This window comes from Taurulus bubalis, assembly GCF_910589615.1.
Source record: "Taurulus bubalis genome assembly, chromosome: 8".
NCBI lineage: Eukaryota > Metazoa > Chordata > Actinopteri > Perciformes > Cottidae > Taurulus > Taurulus bubalis.
This window is the reverse complement of record NC_136596.1, coordinates 9,803,284-9,820,040: the sequence shown is the minus strand read 5'-3', so window position 1 is coordinate 9,820,040 and position 16,757 is coordinate 9,803,284. Positions and strand designations below refer to the sequence as shown.

The 16,757-nt window shown below is 41.5% G+C and overlaps 1 protein-coding gene across 4 annotated transcripts in view; it reads right to left on the bottom strand.

Annotated features, from left to right (window-relative positions):
* ank1a (ankyrin 1, erythrocytic a) overlaps positions 1-16,757 on the bottom strand; it is a gene marked incomplete at its 5' end in the record, with an annotated part of 76,985 nt that overhangs the window by 41,959 nt on the left and 18,269 nt on the right. For all 4 annotated transcript variants that reach the window (XM_079221961.1, XM_079221962.1, XM_079221963.1 and 1 more), the window contains one exon: positions 4,329-4,421. In XM_079221961.1, the coding sequence (XP_079078087.1) occupies positions 4,329-4,421 (93 nt within the window). The remainder of the gene's footprint in view (positions 1-4,328; positions 4,422-16,757) is intronic.

Genomic DNA, 16,757 nt, shown 5'->3' with positions numbered 1-16,757 from the left:
GTTACTCCACAGTACATGATAATAATAACATCACAGACCGTTGGTATTGACCAACAAACACCTTTTGCTTGATATTTAATTGTGGGCTGCATGAAAATAAAATACTAGTATTATGGCATATTAAAATGTGCCTAAATGTTGGAGAAAACCTGCATATAAAGTAAAAGCATAGTTTAATTGCCAAAATAAATCTGTAGCCCCCTATAGATGTTGTCTACAATCAAATAAAAACATAGAAATGGAGAGTATTTACAGCAAAGTTCTGTTGGCTTGTGGGAAAAACTAGCGATACAGGTTTAAATGAGCAGATATCTGTCGTGGCTACAGTTAGCTCAGACAGCTAACTTTCATCATTGCTTGTTTGTGGATGACTTGGAGCTCTCCACATTTTACTCCAACTGTATACACATTTGGCCAATCTCTTCAGAGGGTTGGCATGGAAGAGTGTCCATCGCAAAGAAGTTTTCTACAGTTTTCGGACTTTCCGACCAGCACTTCTTTTGGAGTATACAACCTGTACCATGCGCATTCACCTAAAACACATGCTCATGCACGCATGCATGCACATTAATTGTTGCTCAGATTCTCTCTCTTTTTTTGACACACAAAAACTCAAACTGATGATAACTAAGGTGCCCAAAATTTGAATTTGATAGAAAAAGAAAACAAATGGGGCTGTTGAAAAGGTTAGCCAAAGTAATAACTTAAAAAAAAATGGGTAAAGTCAACAACAGTTTGAATTGAAGGCAAATAAGTTGAATTCATATTAATCAAATACATTTGAAGGGTAAACGTGTAGGGTCACAGGTGAAGGGTCACATGTAAAAAGGTTTAATCAGAAAAGTGAAAAAGTTGGCTTGCCTGAATCTTTGTGCACAACACACTGAGGTGGAAGCTCATTACATCTTCACATTGTTTTGAAAAATAAGTTTGAACTGGTAATATTCATATTTGCATGATACAGTATAGCAAAAACATTTTTCATTTAATGTTGATTCTGTTATGGCCCCATTTAATACTCATACTAGAGTAAAACCTCTTGTACAGAGTTGTGAAACGTGCTGGTTCGCAGCTTTAATGTAATAGGGTTCAGTTACAGCTGCTAAAGAACATGTTGAAAGTTTGACATTTCCACTTTTTAAGAATAACTTCTTGAAATTTTCAACCCAGCATAGTGAATCCGTTGTAGCTGAGGTCTGCATTTATAAAGCCATTCAGGTTATAGTTACTTTGGATGGTTCCATTGAAAGCATTCTGTGTAGGCCAGATTATTCCCATGAGGCATCTCACTGTTGCAAAAAGCCAGAAAAGATCAGTTCTTAATGGGTCAGCAAGACAAGGAGACTCCTGCTCTCCTGCCTTCCTCCTAAAGTTGGTATCTGGCCAACTGAGACATTATTACACGACTTCTGCAGTTTTTCACAATAGCAGTAAAGCCCCCGCTACCGTTAATCTGAATTATGTGAAGTTTGTATCATTGACCCTGGGACAAAAATTAGTTACAATATTTGAATACGCCATGGCCTTTCACATGTAAATTAAACTCTGCCCCCCTAGCCGAAACAAATTACAGCCAACTGCTGGTGGCTGGACATGAATGGGCTTCCTAATGTAGTCTGCATCTACAGTGGGCTGGGGAGCAGCTGGAGAAGGGAAACTGAGACGGAGGAGAATTTATGTGACAGTGTAGACTGTGACAGTCTGCTTTTTTTTCATATTGAGTCTGCCATGCAGCCGCACTGTGACGAATGCGGCTTGGCTCCCCGAGCATCTGTCCCTAAGGACACACCGAGGGGTAATTAGAGCTGTGGGATGATAAGGGATATTCTCCAGTCCCACTAACTATTACTGGTGGCAATGGGGACGCGGCCTTTACACAGACCTTTGACATCTCACAATACTGTTTTATCGGAGGGGTTGGGGTGGGACACGGCGTTTGATGAGGCGTTAGATTTTGGTGTAAATTGAATCAGCCCTTAGGGAAAGAGTCGTGGTTTGTGAGACCAGTTTAAGCGTTGCTGGGAGTTTTATTTCCCCAAGCTGCCGACTGCATTATTTTAAATGCTTTTTGACTTAGCAGGCTCCGACAGCTGAGAATAATAAAAATGTAGCTGGAGTGGACTTTGAAAGAAAAGCTTTTATTTTCCTTGCTTTGGCCATTTTCTATCACTTATGACCAGACTGTTTTTCCCATTAACTGCTGAGATCTCAGAAGGCAGCAACTTTGCTAAAACTAGGTCCAGCATTGACATCAAACACGAGGATCAGGATGTAAACATGTTATTTAGTTTTATTTTAAAATTAATGTTCATTGTAATTATCCATCACAGTTACCATAGCAGGCTCCAAGACGGCGCCCCATTCAGATAATCAGGATTAAATATCAGCTAGTTTACACCTGTATCTGTGTTTGTTGCCATGCTTTTATCTATTTTTTGTTATTTTGACACATTTTCTGTCTACAATTTGCTCCAATAGATTGAACAGATCACTGGAGCTTCAACAATACAAATTTAAAAGTTGTTTTGCTAATTTAAAAATTGAAATACACACTGCATCACATCTAGTAAACACTAGTTTAGGAAGCAGACACCCTGTTGCAGGGATTTAGATTATACTGCTATTGTTTTCCACTGCTGTGTTGGCTAAGAAACCTTAAACTGGGTCTACAGTCTCAACTGTATTGAGTCTTTACTTCCAACAGGATGGTGTAAATAGTCCTAACTGACAGATAAAGACAAACAAACAGAAATATCTTGTTTTCACTCATTCACACAAAAGGTGAAAGAAAATTCAAAAGAAAAAAGGAAAAATACAGTTGGCCAATGCAGACGCATTCATGAGCATCACCGAGGGAAAGACAGTACTCCATATTGTTGTGGATTGGGCCAAGGACCAGGGGAAACTATGTGTTAGCTTCTTTCTGTGTTAAATGTGTTCACCCAGTGTTTTTCCTTCCCGTGTCCAAATGTTTTACTTTGTTGGCTGAAAACAGCTTTATTAAGCTTGAAGGTCAAGCCAATACTGCTCCAGAGCATTTGGGATCAATATGGAGATCTTTAGAGTAGATTTGGGAATTTGACATGAGGTAGGAGTTGAGGGGAATAGCATCACGGGCAAGGGTCGTCTGGAACAAGTTTCCCAGCAGCCTTATTGCACTTAGATGATCTCTCCTCCAGAGAGTGGAAATGGACTCAAGATTATCTAGTAGATCGGTGCAATAAAACCTTTGGCAAACGCGTCCCTGACTGTTTAAAACCTGACAAAACACAGGCACAGCACAAGACAAATACACAACAGCCACAATACACAAACACAACACTGACATATCATAAAAAACGTCAAAGACAGGCACAACCACAACGTCTATAGCAGAAACAATGGACAACACACAAACACAGACTGAACCACAAACACAGCACAGACGGACATAAACATCAAATACTAATACACAGTCTGAAGCCATGCACAGACGGAAATAAAGCATGCACACAAACACACTGATAAGAATAAAGAGGTCGTCCCCCCAAACACACACATATCCCTCACACACTTCCTCTATTTCCCTCTCTCGCTCTCTCTCTCTCTCTCTCTCTCTCTCTCTCTCTCTCTCTCACACACACACACACACACACACACACACACACACACAGCATGTGCATTGATTTGATCCTAAACACGAACACAGTGGTACAAATGACACAAGCATATTCTATAAATCAGAAGAACCCACAGGAAAAATACTTCGGACTATTTTCTATTATCACTACTGTGAACTTGTGTTGTGTGTAGTGTATTTTGTGTAGAAGCATACGTAGACGATAGGAAATGAGTCAAATCTATATTTTGCCCGTGGACTCTTGCCATGTAATATGCTGCTTGAGAACATTAATTTCAGATAAATCACAGACACTGATATAGATGTGAATATAGAGACAGATACACTAACGTTACATATCAATATGTGAGACTAAAAGAAAAGAAAAACCACCAAATGAAAAAGAAAAACCAGCAAGTTAGTACAATACGCCAAGCAAGGACAGGAACAAAGAAAAAGCTCCAGCCTGATCCCACGACACCTGACTAAATCAGCTCACAGCACAACAGCAACACTAGAAAGTCAAAGGAACCAGAACTACAATACCATAAGCAACACACAACAAAAACAAGAGAGATAAAGATAAAAACAACAACAACAGCAGCGCAACCACAGTGAAACGAACTTTAAGTGACATATACAAGATGGTCATAAATACAGAATATATATAGAAATATATATACACATATAGAAATAGGAAAAGCCAGATATACGTGTTGCAGATATTTACTTCATCATCATAGTGCCATACTCCTTGGCCATCCGGCATCTCAGAGCTCACACTACTGTCCTGATCGATTAGCCAGCGATGCACGGCGTGGGCCTAAAAGGACATACGACATAAAGACAGAGCCCAGTTAATCGCAACAGTGAGCATCAGAGAGACGGAGAGACAGAAGAGGAGGAGGAAGGAAGAGGTGGAGGAGAGAAGAGGAGCAAAGCGGACAGAAAACAATGGCAAGAAAATGAGACGGATTCAAAGAGGAACAGGTGAACATTATATTGAGACACAGGTATAAAACAAGGTGGAGGAAGGGAGGGATAGGAGGAAGAGAGCAGGAAGAGGAACCACCCCATCCCACCCTATCCCATCCCACCTTGCTTGCCCAAACCCGCCCTCCCCAACCGAACTCTCCCCATGGGAAACAGGTCAGGTTAGGATGGTATGAGTGAGAAAGCACGATATGGCACGACACAAGGATATCACACATACAATGATGAGAGCTGGCCAACGCCACACTGATGGCAATGGAGGAGGATCGGGTGTTGATGGTTTGTGGTTCACAGATGGATCAGCTGCAACCTAAACATCGGAGGGTCGGGATTCCTTTACAATCACACTTGTGCAAGTGGCACCTGGACACAAAATATAGTGTACTTACCAAGAATTCATATCAATGTGCAACCACATTTGTGCAGTACAAACGACACCACACCAAATATCTTTAACACAACAACACAGACAGAGAAAAACATACAGCAAGGCCACTTGGCCTCTGACTGAGATGAATAGAGAAACAGTGTGCACACTATTTTATTTCAGCATTCTTTCATAGCAAACAAACTTTCTTCACAATATGTATGCAGACTGCCAGATAGTGTGAAAAAACAGCTAGAATGGTTCTAACAGCCATTCATAAAAAAGCTCCACAAGCTCAACACGGTAACCAGATAGGACCTGTTCCTTTCCCCCAAAAAGCCCAAAGACTGTCTGCTCCTCTCAGCGAAACAGACAATCTCCCAAACGTCTTCCTCCTGACAGACAAACAGACAGAGGGGAGGATGCAGAGCAGTCCTGTTCAGGCTCCCTCTGTTGGGATTCAGATCAAACACATACTGTAGCCAGCTCTAGTCCTGGTCACCCTCACACACACACACACACACACACACACACACACACACACACACACACACACACACACACACACACACACACACACACACACACACACACACACACACTACACCAAACCCCATCTGTTACTCTTGACTGTTGTCATATCAGCACCAAAAACAACCGAGCGCAGTGTCCTTTTGTGACACTCGCTGCCCTTCTGCGGCAGAATTACTTGTCAAGATTTACACTGGGGTGAAATGGCAGAATGCAGGGAATTAATTATCCCCTATTGGCTGCTACTGTACATTTACTATTTACGTTACGCCAGCAATTTTACGGTATCCGAGTTGTGTTTTTAAGATGCAGTGATGCAGGCTGTCATATCATGACACTGCAGAATAACATTTATTTTAGACAGAAGGGCCATTTAGCACACAACTGTTGACCGAAGGAGAAAACTGTACATTTCCTCTTTGACACAGAACACCATGAGAGAAATGTGTACATGTACAGTCATACAACCCATTCACACCCATGTTCAAGTAATGCTGTACTTTTAAGAACCTTCTACATGCCTTTAAGGGAGAGACAAACCTCATCTTACCACGCATGTGAGATAAAGGATCAAGTGATCCCCATAAGGACACACACACACACACACACACACACACACACACACACACACAGCGAGAGCGCAGGACCTTCTGTGTCGGGTGGTGAGTTTGTGAAGACAGATGCATAAACTGCTAAAAACGCATAACAGGGAAGTGGAGGACAACGCACAGAAACAGTCACCTCAAGGGTACAGTGAATCAGAGGGTGACAGCAGAGGCCAAATTGCTCTGCTGGGACACCTGGAAATAGACAAAACAAGCAGAAGGGGGCAACTACAACGTACTAGAAAGTACTATGCTAAATTTGAGTTATTTTTACTTCCTAAGCACTATTGTGCACTTTGCATGACTTTCACTCGTGAGAAAAATGTGCAGTATCCAATGCTCAGTAACACAGTCTGTGCATGTGGAGGGGAGCGTGTGTGTCTGTGTTTGTGTGGATGTGTGTGCATGATGAACAGCGGCGTCATCCGTAGAGTTTGTGGCGAGTTACAGAGCGTGTCAGCTTAAAAGAATAATTGGATTAAGTAGCAGACGGCTACTGATGACAGGGAGTGGCGTGAAGGGGTGGAGGGGGAGAAGAGGGGAGGCAGAGTGAGGCGGAGGGTGAGAGAGGTGCTGATAAGAGTAACAGGCCATTTGCTGCTGAGCCTCTTGGAGCCTCAGGGCAGGGAACAGACACACAGAGGGAGATCAAACCGTTACGCTGTAGATTAGAGGGATAAGGGGATAATACTCGTAGTCTCTGGATAACTAACTAGCAGCCTCTTGGTATTTGTGTATACTTTACATCAAACTCTAAGACAAGTATACAACAACCAATATAAGTCCTGTACAGCAGAAAAGAAAAAGGCAGGGCTGCTCTGGAGGATGCACTCAAAGAGAAATGAGTGCAAGTCAGTGGAAGGCTCATATTAAAGAAAGATGAGTGTGAGAAAGAGGAGTGGAAGAATGATTCAACTGAGAAAGGTGCACTGATGAAATAGGACATAACAGAAGGCTTCCCTGGTGTTGCTACAAGCATCCTTTGTTGCATGTTGACACAAATGACCTCCGCTGAGAAACGGACCAGAGTTTGAGAAACGATTAGTAAAGTAATGGACTGGAATACAAATACATCATATAATACATCAGGTAACCCACTTTTTGGAGGCATCAAACACTATCAAAAGAGTTTATGCCCAAAACCCACCTTTTCTTGTTTTTCTGCTAATGTAGCTGCATTAAAAACCAACTGTATAACCTATTTTCTTTTTCCTAATCAGTCACACCAAAAGACACTGTTTCATCCACATGAAGTTGTTGATAACATCTGCTCTCCATGATTTCACAACCCGACACATGCTCACCAGAGACAATTACAGTCCAGCTCAAATCATTTCATCATCATCGATTTAAATTTGCACACAATAAATAAGCACAAATAAAACTGTAAAATACAAAAAGAATATCAGATAAAAACTCATCATGCAGTTAGTTACCCAGAGACATTACAACCTGCTTGTAGTGCAACCATCATCAGGGTTTGAAAACAACAAAAATATATCGACATATAATGTATTTGAACCCTCATTTTGAAAGGGTGCCAAGTTGTAAGACCACAGGCTAAAGTTTGATTTATGCTCGACGCATTTGCAAGGGACAAGACATCGAACTGTCAGGAGGCCAGAAATTTAGAAAAATTGCAATAACAAAATCAGCATGAAGGTATTAGAAGTCTTTCCAGGGTTGATTATAAGTATACGTGTATAACTAGTTGAGCTGCGGGGTTTAAAAAACAAACTGCCAAGCAGTTAGCACAGAGCTTTCATTAGAATAAGCCCTCCACAGGGGGATGCAACTCTCTACTGCTCAATGGACCTGCACTGCCTCAATAACTCTCACTCCCTCTGTGAGAACAATAGGGTACAAAGGAGCTGTGATATACAAATAACTGTAGCAATAAGAACCAAGCACCTTCTTCAAATACACCTATTCATCAGTCCATCAGATTGTTTTAGCACCGCATTGCATCAGCTTCTCTCTCGATCGTCCACCTTTCCGTCCATTATCCTCAAGTGCAGGAGAAACATTGAGTAATCAAAGCTCTAATGCCATGACTCAAACTAGGCCAATGCCTGGCTCGTTCCTTGTGAAAGGCTGACACAGTATCTAAACTAAATGGACCCCTACTAAATTATTCATCTACGAAGAAAAAATAATAAAGTCGAGTTATAGCAAGACAGCAGCATTACTGAGGTGCTGGACAGTAAAGAGCTCTTCTCAGAATCCCATAAGAAGCCTGATTTATCTCGGCTACCGTTCTTATTTCAACACGACTTAACTGAACACATCACAGAGGATATGGCCCTAATGTGATAAACTACAAGGCTGATTAAAGCACACATTACACAGGCTACATTAATGTGGTGTCCATTAGATAAACAGGTGCTTAGAAAAGTGTATTAAATTCCAAACTACAAAAGATTAATATAGAGTATATTGCACTAGGGCTTCAGTAATACTACCAATAAGATATTATTGATGAGGGTAACAAACACTTTAGTAAATGGACTTGCATTTGTAGAGCACCTTTCTAGTCTTCCAACCACTTGAAGTTCTCTACACTACATGTCAACATTTACCAACGTATGTGACCAGGTGACTAGTTTTGTGTATTTGAAAGTTTGCGGATTAATATTTAGCCCTAATTAGTGCTATACTGCACCTAACATTGCAGTATAGCACTATAAAGTACTTCACTTACAACTCACTCAAACCTAAGACTGGGAAATAAGTCAATACCATTAATGAACTTTCAGTGGATTCAAAAAGTTATTTAAGATCAAAACAATTTAAACTGCAATTAAAAGCTTATACAACAAGCTATAGCTTTTTTGTTTTAATTAAAACATGTTTGTCTGGTGTAATGTGTAATAGTAGGTTGATTAAAGGCAAGAATAAATAACCATCTCATGTTATTTGTTAATGAAGCTCTACTGTTGAAGCTTCCAAACTACTGATCTCTTCTCTCATTTAAACCTAGTAACTACAGTACACAATCCAGTAATATGTCTAAGATATCCCTCAATGATGCTTTCCGATCTGGTTTCAGGTATCTTATTCCTCAATGAGAAAACCTGATCAAAACAATACCAAATAAAAATGTAATAAATGGGATTAAACATACATTTGTTTTATAGTCTTTGGATACATTTGTGGTTTAATGGTAATATATTATTATCCATCCATTATCAGCCGCTTATCCGGGGTCGGGTCGCGGTGGCATCAGGTTCAGCAGGCCGACCCAGGCTTCCCTCTCACCCGCAACACTTTCCAGCTCATTCTGGGACCCCGAGGCGTTCCAAGGCCAGCCGGGAGATATAATCCCTCCAGCGTGCCCTTGGTCTTCCCCGGGGTCTCCTACCAGTTAAATTATTATTATATTCCTATTAGAAAAATATGAAAAACTACAAAATCATCACTGCCATTAGGGTGAGAGGTTTTACATATAAGCAACATGAATGGGTGTGAAAACAAAAAGTGTTAAAAACAAGAGTGAGAATGAGCAGGAGAGCCCTGCAGATCCTGATAAATAATGCATAGCAGAGAGCTGGCAGCAACCCGCCTGATCTCCATCAGCAGAGAAGAGTTGGTTTCTGGATGGGCACAGGTGGAACACGGCAGGTGGGATGAAAGGGAAGGATGCTGCAGTCACCTTCACCTATCACCTCTACGCCATTTTTCTCTCTCTCTGTCTAACTCTCCATCTGGGCTCGCGTCATTCTCTACCTGTTCAGTGCAGCTTGTGTGTGAGCATGTGCGGAGTCACGCTCTTCATCCTTTACCGTGTCCACTCGACCTCCATCTGAGGACAATCGGAGGCCCGGCAATACTCAAGCAGTAAGGACGCCTCAGAGGCATGTGTTGATTCATCTTGATGGGCATTCTTCTGCTGTAGTTTGTAGAGCAGTTATAGTCAGTTCTTATACAAAAACGTTCACTGTCTGGCTACTTTTAAAAGGTGACACACAGCGTGCTCTCTTTATAAGATTGTTTTTTTTGTAACTACGCCCCAACTTCAAAGACAGCTACACAAATTAGTCAAACGTATGTCCCAAGTGAAAGACACACACACAATTGCATTAGTAAAGAGGAATGGCACAAGAGTAAGAATAGTAGATGCTATACTGCACTGTCTGAATTTAAATAACAGACTTTTAAAAATAAATTGTGTGAGGCCTACTGCATTGAATTTGATGATGCAGTAGGATTTTTCCTGGTCCCACCCTCTGCTCTGAATTTGTGGAGGTCAGAGGTCATTAAAGCAGAACGATTAACATCACATAACAAAGAGGACAGAGTGCTTTGATGTCCTCTGCAGTGGAGGGAAAGTACAACCTCTTCTGATCTTCAGCTTGTACCTGTTTTTGTCTTCCTCAGAGAATACTTATCGGGGGATTGTCGAGGCGGCAAGTGGAGGAGTTTGTTTCAACTAAAGGGCCTTTCGGCTGCGTGGGTACGTGCGCCTACTGACACCAATGTACTAAATGTAAACAATGATATGAATGCAGCAAAACCGGTCAGTAATCTGGAGTCGTCTTTTGGTATTTTTCTTTGTTAGTGGAAGATAAATCGGATAAAAGAGAAAAAACAACAAAGGATTATATATACGTTTACTGTAGTTGGAACACTCTGAAGATGAACTATGACATGACGAAGAGAGAACAAGGCTTTCATGTTTTGTGTGAACTTTGGGACTTGTTACGTTTGTACTGAAGCTTTGCAAAGAAAAGAAAGAGAAGACAGAAATGGAGGGAGAGAGAAGCCATTTGAATTTCTTTATAGGTTTTATCAATGACATTTAGCGACACCCCCTGCCCCTCACTCTCATTTTCCATCTTTTTTCAATTGAAAACCGTTGCTCTTCCATCCCAGACTATTTTTATCCAACATGTCATTAGCATAATAAAACACATGCATAAAAAAAGATAAACTCAAAGAGACAGCGCAGCCAAAAACCTGGATTTGTGAGGCTTATTTTCATCGTTCTTTCTTGTCCTATTCTTTTATGTTTCTCTTTTCTTTTCGCCCAGAAAAATGGAAAGAGACATGTCTTTTCTTTCAGCCTGTGCCTCATTATGGTGCTTTTCAGGTCTGCTCTTTTGTATGGGGCCAGCCCAGAGACGTGCACAAGCATAGCGGAGCAGCCGGTGGATTACCCAGACTCGCGTCGACACTTCGACAGAGCCACCAACCACTCCAGCAACGCCCCTGCCGAGTGTAGCATGAACGTTACATGCTTTAATAAGTGTAGCCAAAGAGCCATGCCAAGACTAAACCAACAGGAACAGCTGCTGTGCCGCAGACATCAGTGTGGACAATACATCTAGGTCTTTAAACCAGGCCACGACTATCATAATACTGGACAGAAGGTATTACTGTCCACTGATAATCAGCATGCAGTGTGCAGTCTAGCCACACAGAGCATCACATCTCAAACTGAACGCCAATCTGATTAAACATTCAGAAGTGATGGAAGAAATTCTTTTGTCACTGAAAAGCCCGAGGTCACAGACACACAATATGCAGTGTCTAGTCGCTTAATGTTTAGCCTGTAATAAAACGTTCTCAATCCTAAAACACTAAATGTGTCTACTGCCAATCATGCAAAGGCTAAAAAACATATCCGTATACAATTATTTATTATTAATCATTTTTCCATCACTTTTACACATATCTCAATTTCATTTGTGTCTGTTATTTAAAAAATAACATCTGTGCATCCATCATTTTACGTTTGTTCAAGGCAAAGACAGGTCATCACACACAAAATCAATACATGAGAGCTGCTCTTATCAATATTTTAATACTCGCAATAGATCTAATGACTAAGCGCAATGTGCTACCTGTAAGACAAACCCACAGATAACTAAATACCATTTTCTGATGGCCAAATCAGGCCAGGGCCTTAAAGTGGGGGGCCAATGACCCCTTCACTACTTCTGCTGCCATTGGTCAGACCAAATTCATCTTCAAACTTGTCCTCCGTTGACCTAACAACAACATTCTATGACTGCATTATCCACAGTTGGTGGTGGCAAAATCTGTCCACAGACAGAAAGATAAACACCTAACAGATTACTCAGATCTGCTTCTGCCATAGTTACTCCAACACACAGACTGACAAGGTGAAGACAATACCAGCGGCTGTAATTACCACCAGCTAGCTAACATTGTTTTGCTTTCACGGCCCTCAAAGTCAACCTTGTGTCCATCTGCAGCAGGCAGCTGTTTTAAAGCTCTAAAGACCGGAGACATATGTTTCCCCTGTTCTTCTCTTCTTAAATAAGCTTTGGAGTCATGGTTTAAAGAATTTCATAAGCATTATATTCACTTTAGATGTACCTGAAGTGACCCCTCACTCAAAACCGCTGACATTTCCAAGGAGCAGTCTCAAGACTGCACTCAATCCCGTGCCATAATGTGGATAGGAAATACAATCTCATAGATGGCTGCTGCATTGCTCTTTAGAGAAAACAGTGTTGCAAGTATCCTTGATTAGATTCACAGTGGGGAAATTGAATCTGAAGGTAATATTCTCAGGGGAGAACGGGACAAAAAACAGAGGCCAGCAAGTTGTGAGGGTAAGAGACAAGGCATTGAGCCTGCCAAATCCCACAGAAAATGGATTTGTCTTTCTAGTCCTTAAAAAGAGAAAGCCCCCCGCCCAAAACCCCAGGAAACTGTGATAAGGAGACAAAATTACATTTGAAGAGCTTTAATGCAACAAGCTTGGTGTGAAGGTTTACAGCATTAATATTCGCACCGTCTTCTTTTTGATTCATTCACAAGATAATGGAGTATATTTATCTGAGGTCCTCAGAATATGTTTAATCACAAAATAGGATTTAAGGAAAGCTACGCTAAAAGAGAGCACAGTGTCGGCACATTGATGTTCGCAGAAAGAATATTGTAATACTGGAGGACAAAAGATGGGAGCAATCTGCCTTGTATCACACATGTCATGTTGTAATAGACACAGATAGAGATGGTATTATGCCTGTGTGTCATTTAGGAAAAAAGGAAAAGTTGGGTCCTCCTTCATCCACCTTTCTCTCCCATCCTTTTCTTTCCCTGCTGTTGTTGCTGTTGGGAGACTCCTCCTCGAGGCCAGCCTAGGTTGCAGTTATTGATTGTTCTAGTTAATCAGTTTTTCACTCATTAAGTCTAAAGAACGTCCATGTAAACCATAATGTATATGGTTCATCTTCTTACTGCTTGTTTTATTTGACAGCCCAGAGCAACAAAATGTATTACAGTATCTTTACTCCGACATAAATATAAAACAGGGAAATGTAGCAAGTAACACATTTGAAAAGCTGGAACCACGTGGTTTGGCATTTCTGGTTGATAAATGATTACTCAGGTATCAAAATTACAAATGCATAATTGGTAAAATAGGGAAATGGTCATACTGTACATCTAGCTCTCTTCTATTTGTCTCAAAACATCGGACATTTGCACATGTATCTTTCATCTCTCTTTCTTGCATTCTTTTACACACAGCCCTGCAGTCCTTTTACACTTCCATCTATCAGCAGTATTGACACGCACAGCACACACACACACTTTAATCACTCACACTGCTGTTGAAAAGCCAATTTCAGTGTGTTCATGAAGAGTGCACTGCAGCTCTTCCCTCTATTCTGTAGTCAGCATTAATGGCACGTGGCCTAAACCTGCACCCATGTGCACACTAGGACAGGAGCACCCACACACACACACACCCTTGGACATACCTTTGCATACACCCTTGCATTAATGCAGCTCTCTGCACATGCCTGCACATACACGAAGAGGTCCATGTAAAGAAACGTTCACTCGCTCATAGAGTACACAGTTATACACAGAAGGCAAGCTGAATGCATCTAAAAATAGCACTCTATTGGCACCCCCACTGTCATCATTATTCCTTTCATCGTCCTTATCAGCAGTGTGGAGCTCATTCAGTTGGTGGACAGCTCGAGCCGCTTTCATGGAGCATTACTCGCCTCCCCATCGTCACCAACATCTCCATACGCTCCTTATACCCTTTTTTTCTTGTCCTCCGTCACTCCTCTCAGATAGTTTGAGTCCCTTAGTCCCTTCCTTCTCCTGCTCTTCTTCTTCTTTCTCTGCTAGCTAGGTGGGAAGCACTGGTGAGTAACACCCACCACAGAGTGGAGAGAAAGAGATGAAGGGAGGAGAGGAGGGCATATCCCGATGGAGAACCTTTATCTTGACAGAATAGGTCCACTGATACAGAACCCCAACTAACAACAGATGAAACATAGCAAAAAGATGAAATGAAGAATGAGATGATGAAACAACGCAGAGAAGAATAAGTTCAAATGTGAGAGAGAGGAGAATCTCTGCAGTAGTTATTAAACACAACTATAGATGCACCGATGGATTAGCCTTTTTTCAGCTCATCACGTGACCAATAAGCTGCCAGTCAGTCTCATATTTCAGAGTCACATATACGCGTGTGCCGATGCCGCATGATAGTTTTACGTCAGCACACGGTGGCACAGACAGTAATGTCACAGCCGCACATGTCGTCAATGTGAGTGAAGAAGACAAAGCTTGCAACTTGTCACAACTGCAAGCCCAAAATAGTCATCCACTATCAAGTAATGCAGGTGTCAATAGTCTAATGACTAATGTATGATTTGTTGGGTGTGCATACACACATATCTACAAGCACCGAAGGAATATAGATCCAAAGTTTGAATCATTTTGTAATTTCCAGACGCATGGTGCTGGCTCAAGATGTGAATGGGCTCTAAAAGTAGGCTAATAAGTATAATGTTGAAAAATGATCTGACAAAAAAAAACAAATTGGCTGGCAGTGCTCTTTTGGAGAAGTTCACTTCCACCTAAGTGTAGAGCATCCTGTTTATGCTGTCAGAGCAACCGGCTGGAAGGTCTGAGGGAAACATGTGATTCAGGATGCCAAAGTGTTCTACTGAATGACTGAGAAGGTCTTTTGTACCAGCAGCAGTTTGATTTTTTAATGAACACCTTTAGTTGTGGTTTTTAGATTTAGTATCTTTCCTGATGTCGGTCATGTGTCTTGTTTCGTGTGTCATTTTTTGGTGTTTGTTCTTTGTAATTTGTCTCTTGTCTGCTGTGCACTGTGAACTTTGTCTGTTGTTTTCTGTATGAGTCTGACTTTTGGTGACAAATTAGTTTCCCCACTGGCGATTAATACATTTTTAATCGAATCTAATATAATGTTGGTGAAGACTGTCTTGTTCTGACATCTTGATTCTTTCATCTCTGTAGTGTCCAAATGTTTCTCCGTTCATGTCAATACACCTGCATGAACATGTCCTTGAGGTAAAACATACGTTCAGGTGGACTATAAATGAAGGTTTAATGCGTTCAACAAACACTTGGGATCCCCATTTCTTTAAAGGCTCAAACCGTTCTCTATAAAGATGGCAGTTCCTGCCCTTTGTGGTACATTACAGACTGTGAGTTGGGGTAAAACCTTACAAACTCTCAACCCCCACGGTCAATCAACATCTATTTTAGCTTTGCTTGCGCAGTATTCGAGCAAGAGGGGGCACCTACAATAGGAACTCCCCAAAGCTGCACACCTGTGGCCTGAGAAAAACACACTTTTGTTCTCACAAAGCACGTGTTCCCCCCTCCAAATGAGACCCACACCAACCGCAGAGAAGTCCCCGACCCTCAGCAAAGCCCTCCGAAACAGGAAGGGAGCACTTGAGTTGGTGTTTGATGGGTGAGAGTGGCTCGAGGGGGTTGTCAAAGCTGAGAACATATAAAGAAGCACACATGGGGAGGCTGGAGGTCAGTTCAAGGACTAAAAAGAGGGAAAAGCAGAAGAAATGGAATTGTCTTGAAAACTAGAGAGCTGAAGAGAAATAGAGAAAAGAAGTACAAAAGAAAGAGGAGCGAGCTCAAGGGTTTGGATGTGATGAGAGCGAACATTGTAACTGAGGCTGTACAGGATGAGAGGGATCAAGAGAGAGAGAGAAAAAGCGGAAAGTGAAAAGGTGATACACTGTTGGCCCGACTGAAGGAACATGTTTGCACTGGGAGGCACAATGTGTGGGAAAAGACTTTGGAAAATTGAGAATAAATTAGTGAGAGGCCGTCCACTGAGTACAAATATTTTAGATCAAAGTAAGAAGGACCGACAAATCAACAATTTGTTCAGTAATTTGAAGGAGGGCACACTCTGAAAACAGCACAGAAACAAAGAAATAGACCATACAGTGAAGAACTGGAATACAGTCATATTACGCAAGCTATCTCAATGCAATTTACTACAAATAAACATATGACATTTAATGAAAGTTCCGTTTTACAATATTGTAGTGAAATGAAGGGCATGCTATTGTGTAAAACTGTTTATTGCCCTATTCTTACCTGAAAGTACCAGGGGACACACTCTGCTGAATGCAACTGCCTCAAAAATGGCCTCATCAGCATGTAAAAAGAATAACGTCTACAACCAGAAACAATGTCTCAAAATAGACAGCACATTGGCTTCCATTTTGAATAAATGGAGCATGAAAGAGTGGCCAGCCAAGGAAGTGGCCAGCCAAGGAAGTGGCCAGCGAGAAACCCTCCACCCTGCGCCCTCGTCAATCTGCTACCAACACAAATGCCTTTCCCCCTTCCCTCTGTGTTTAAGCCTTTTGCTTTCTCATAT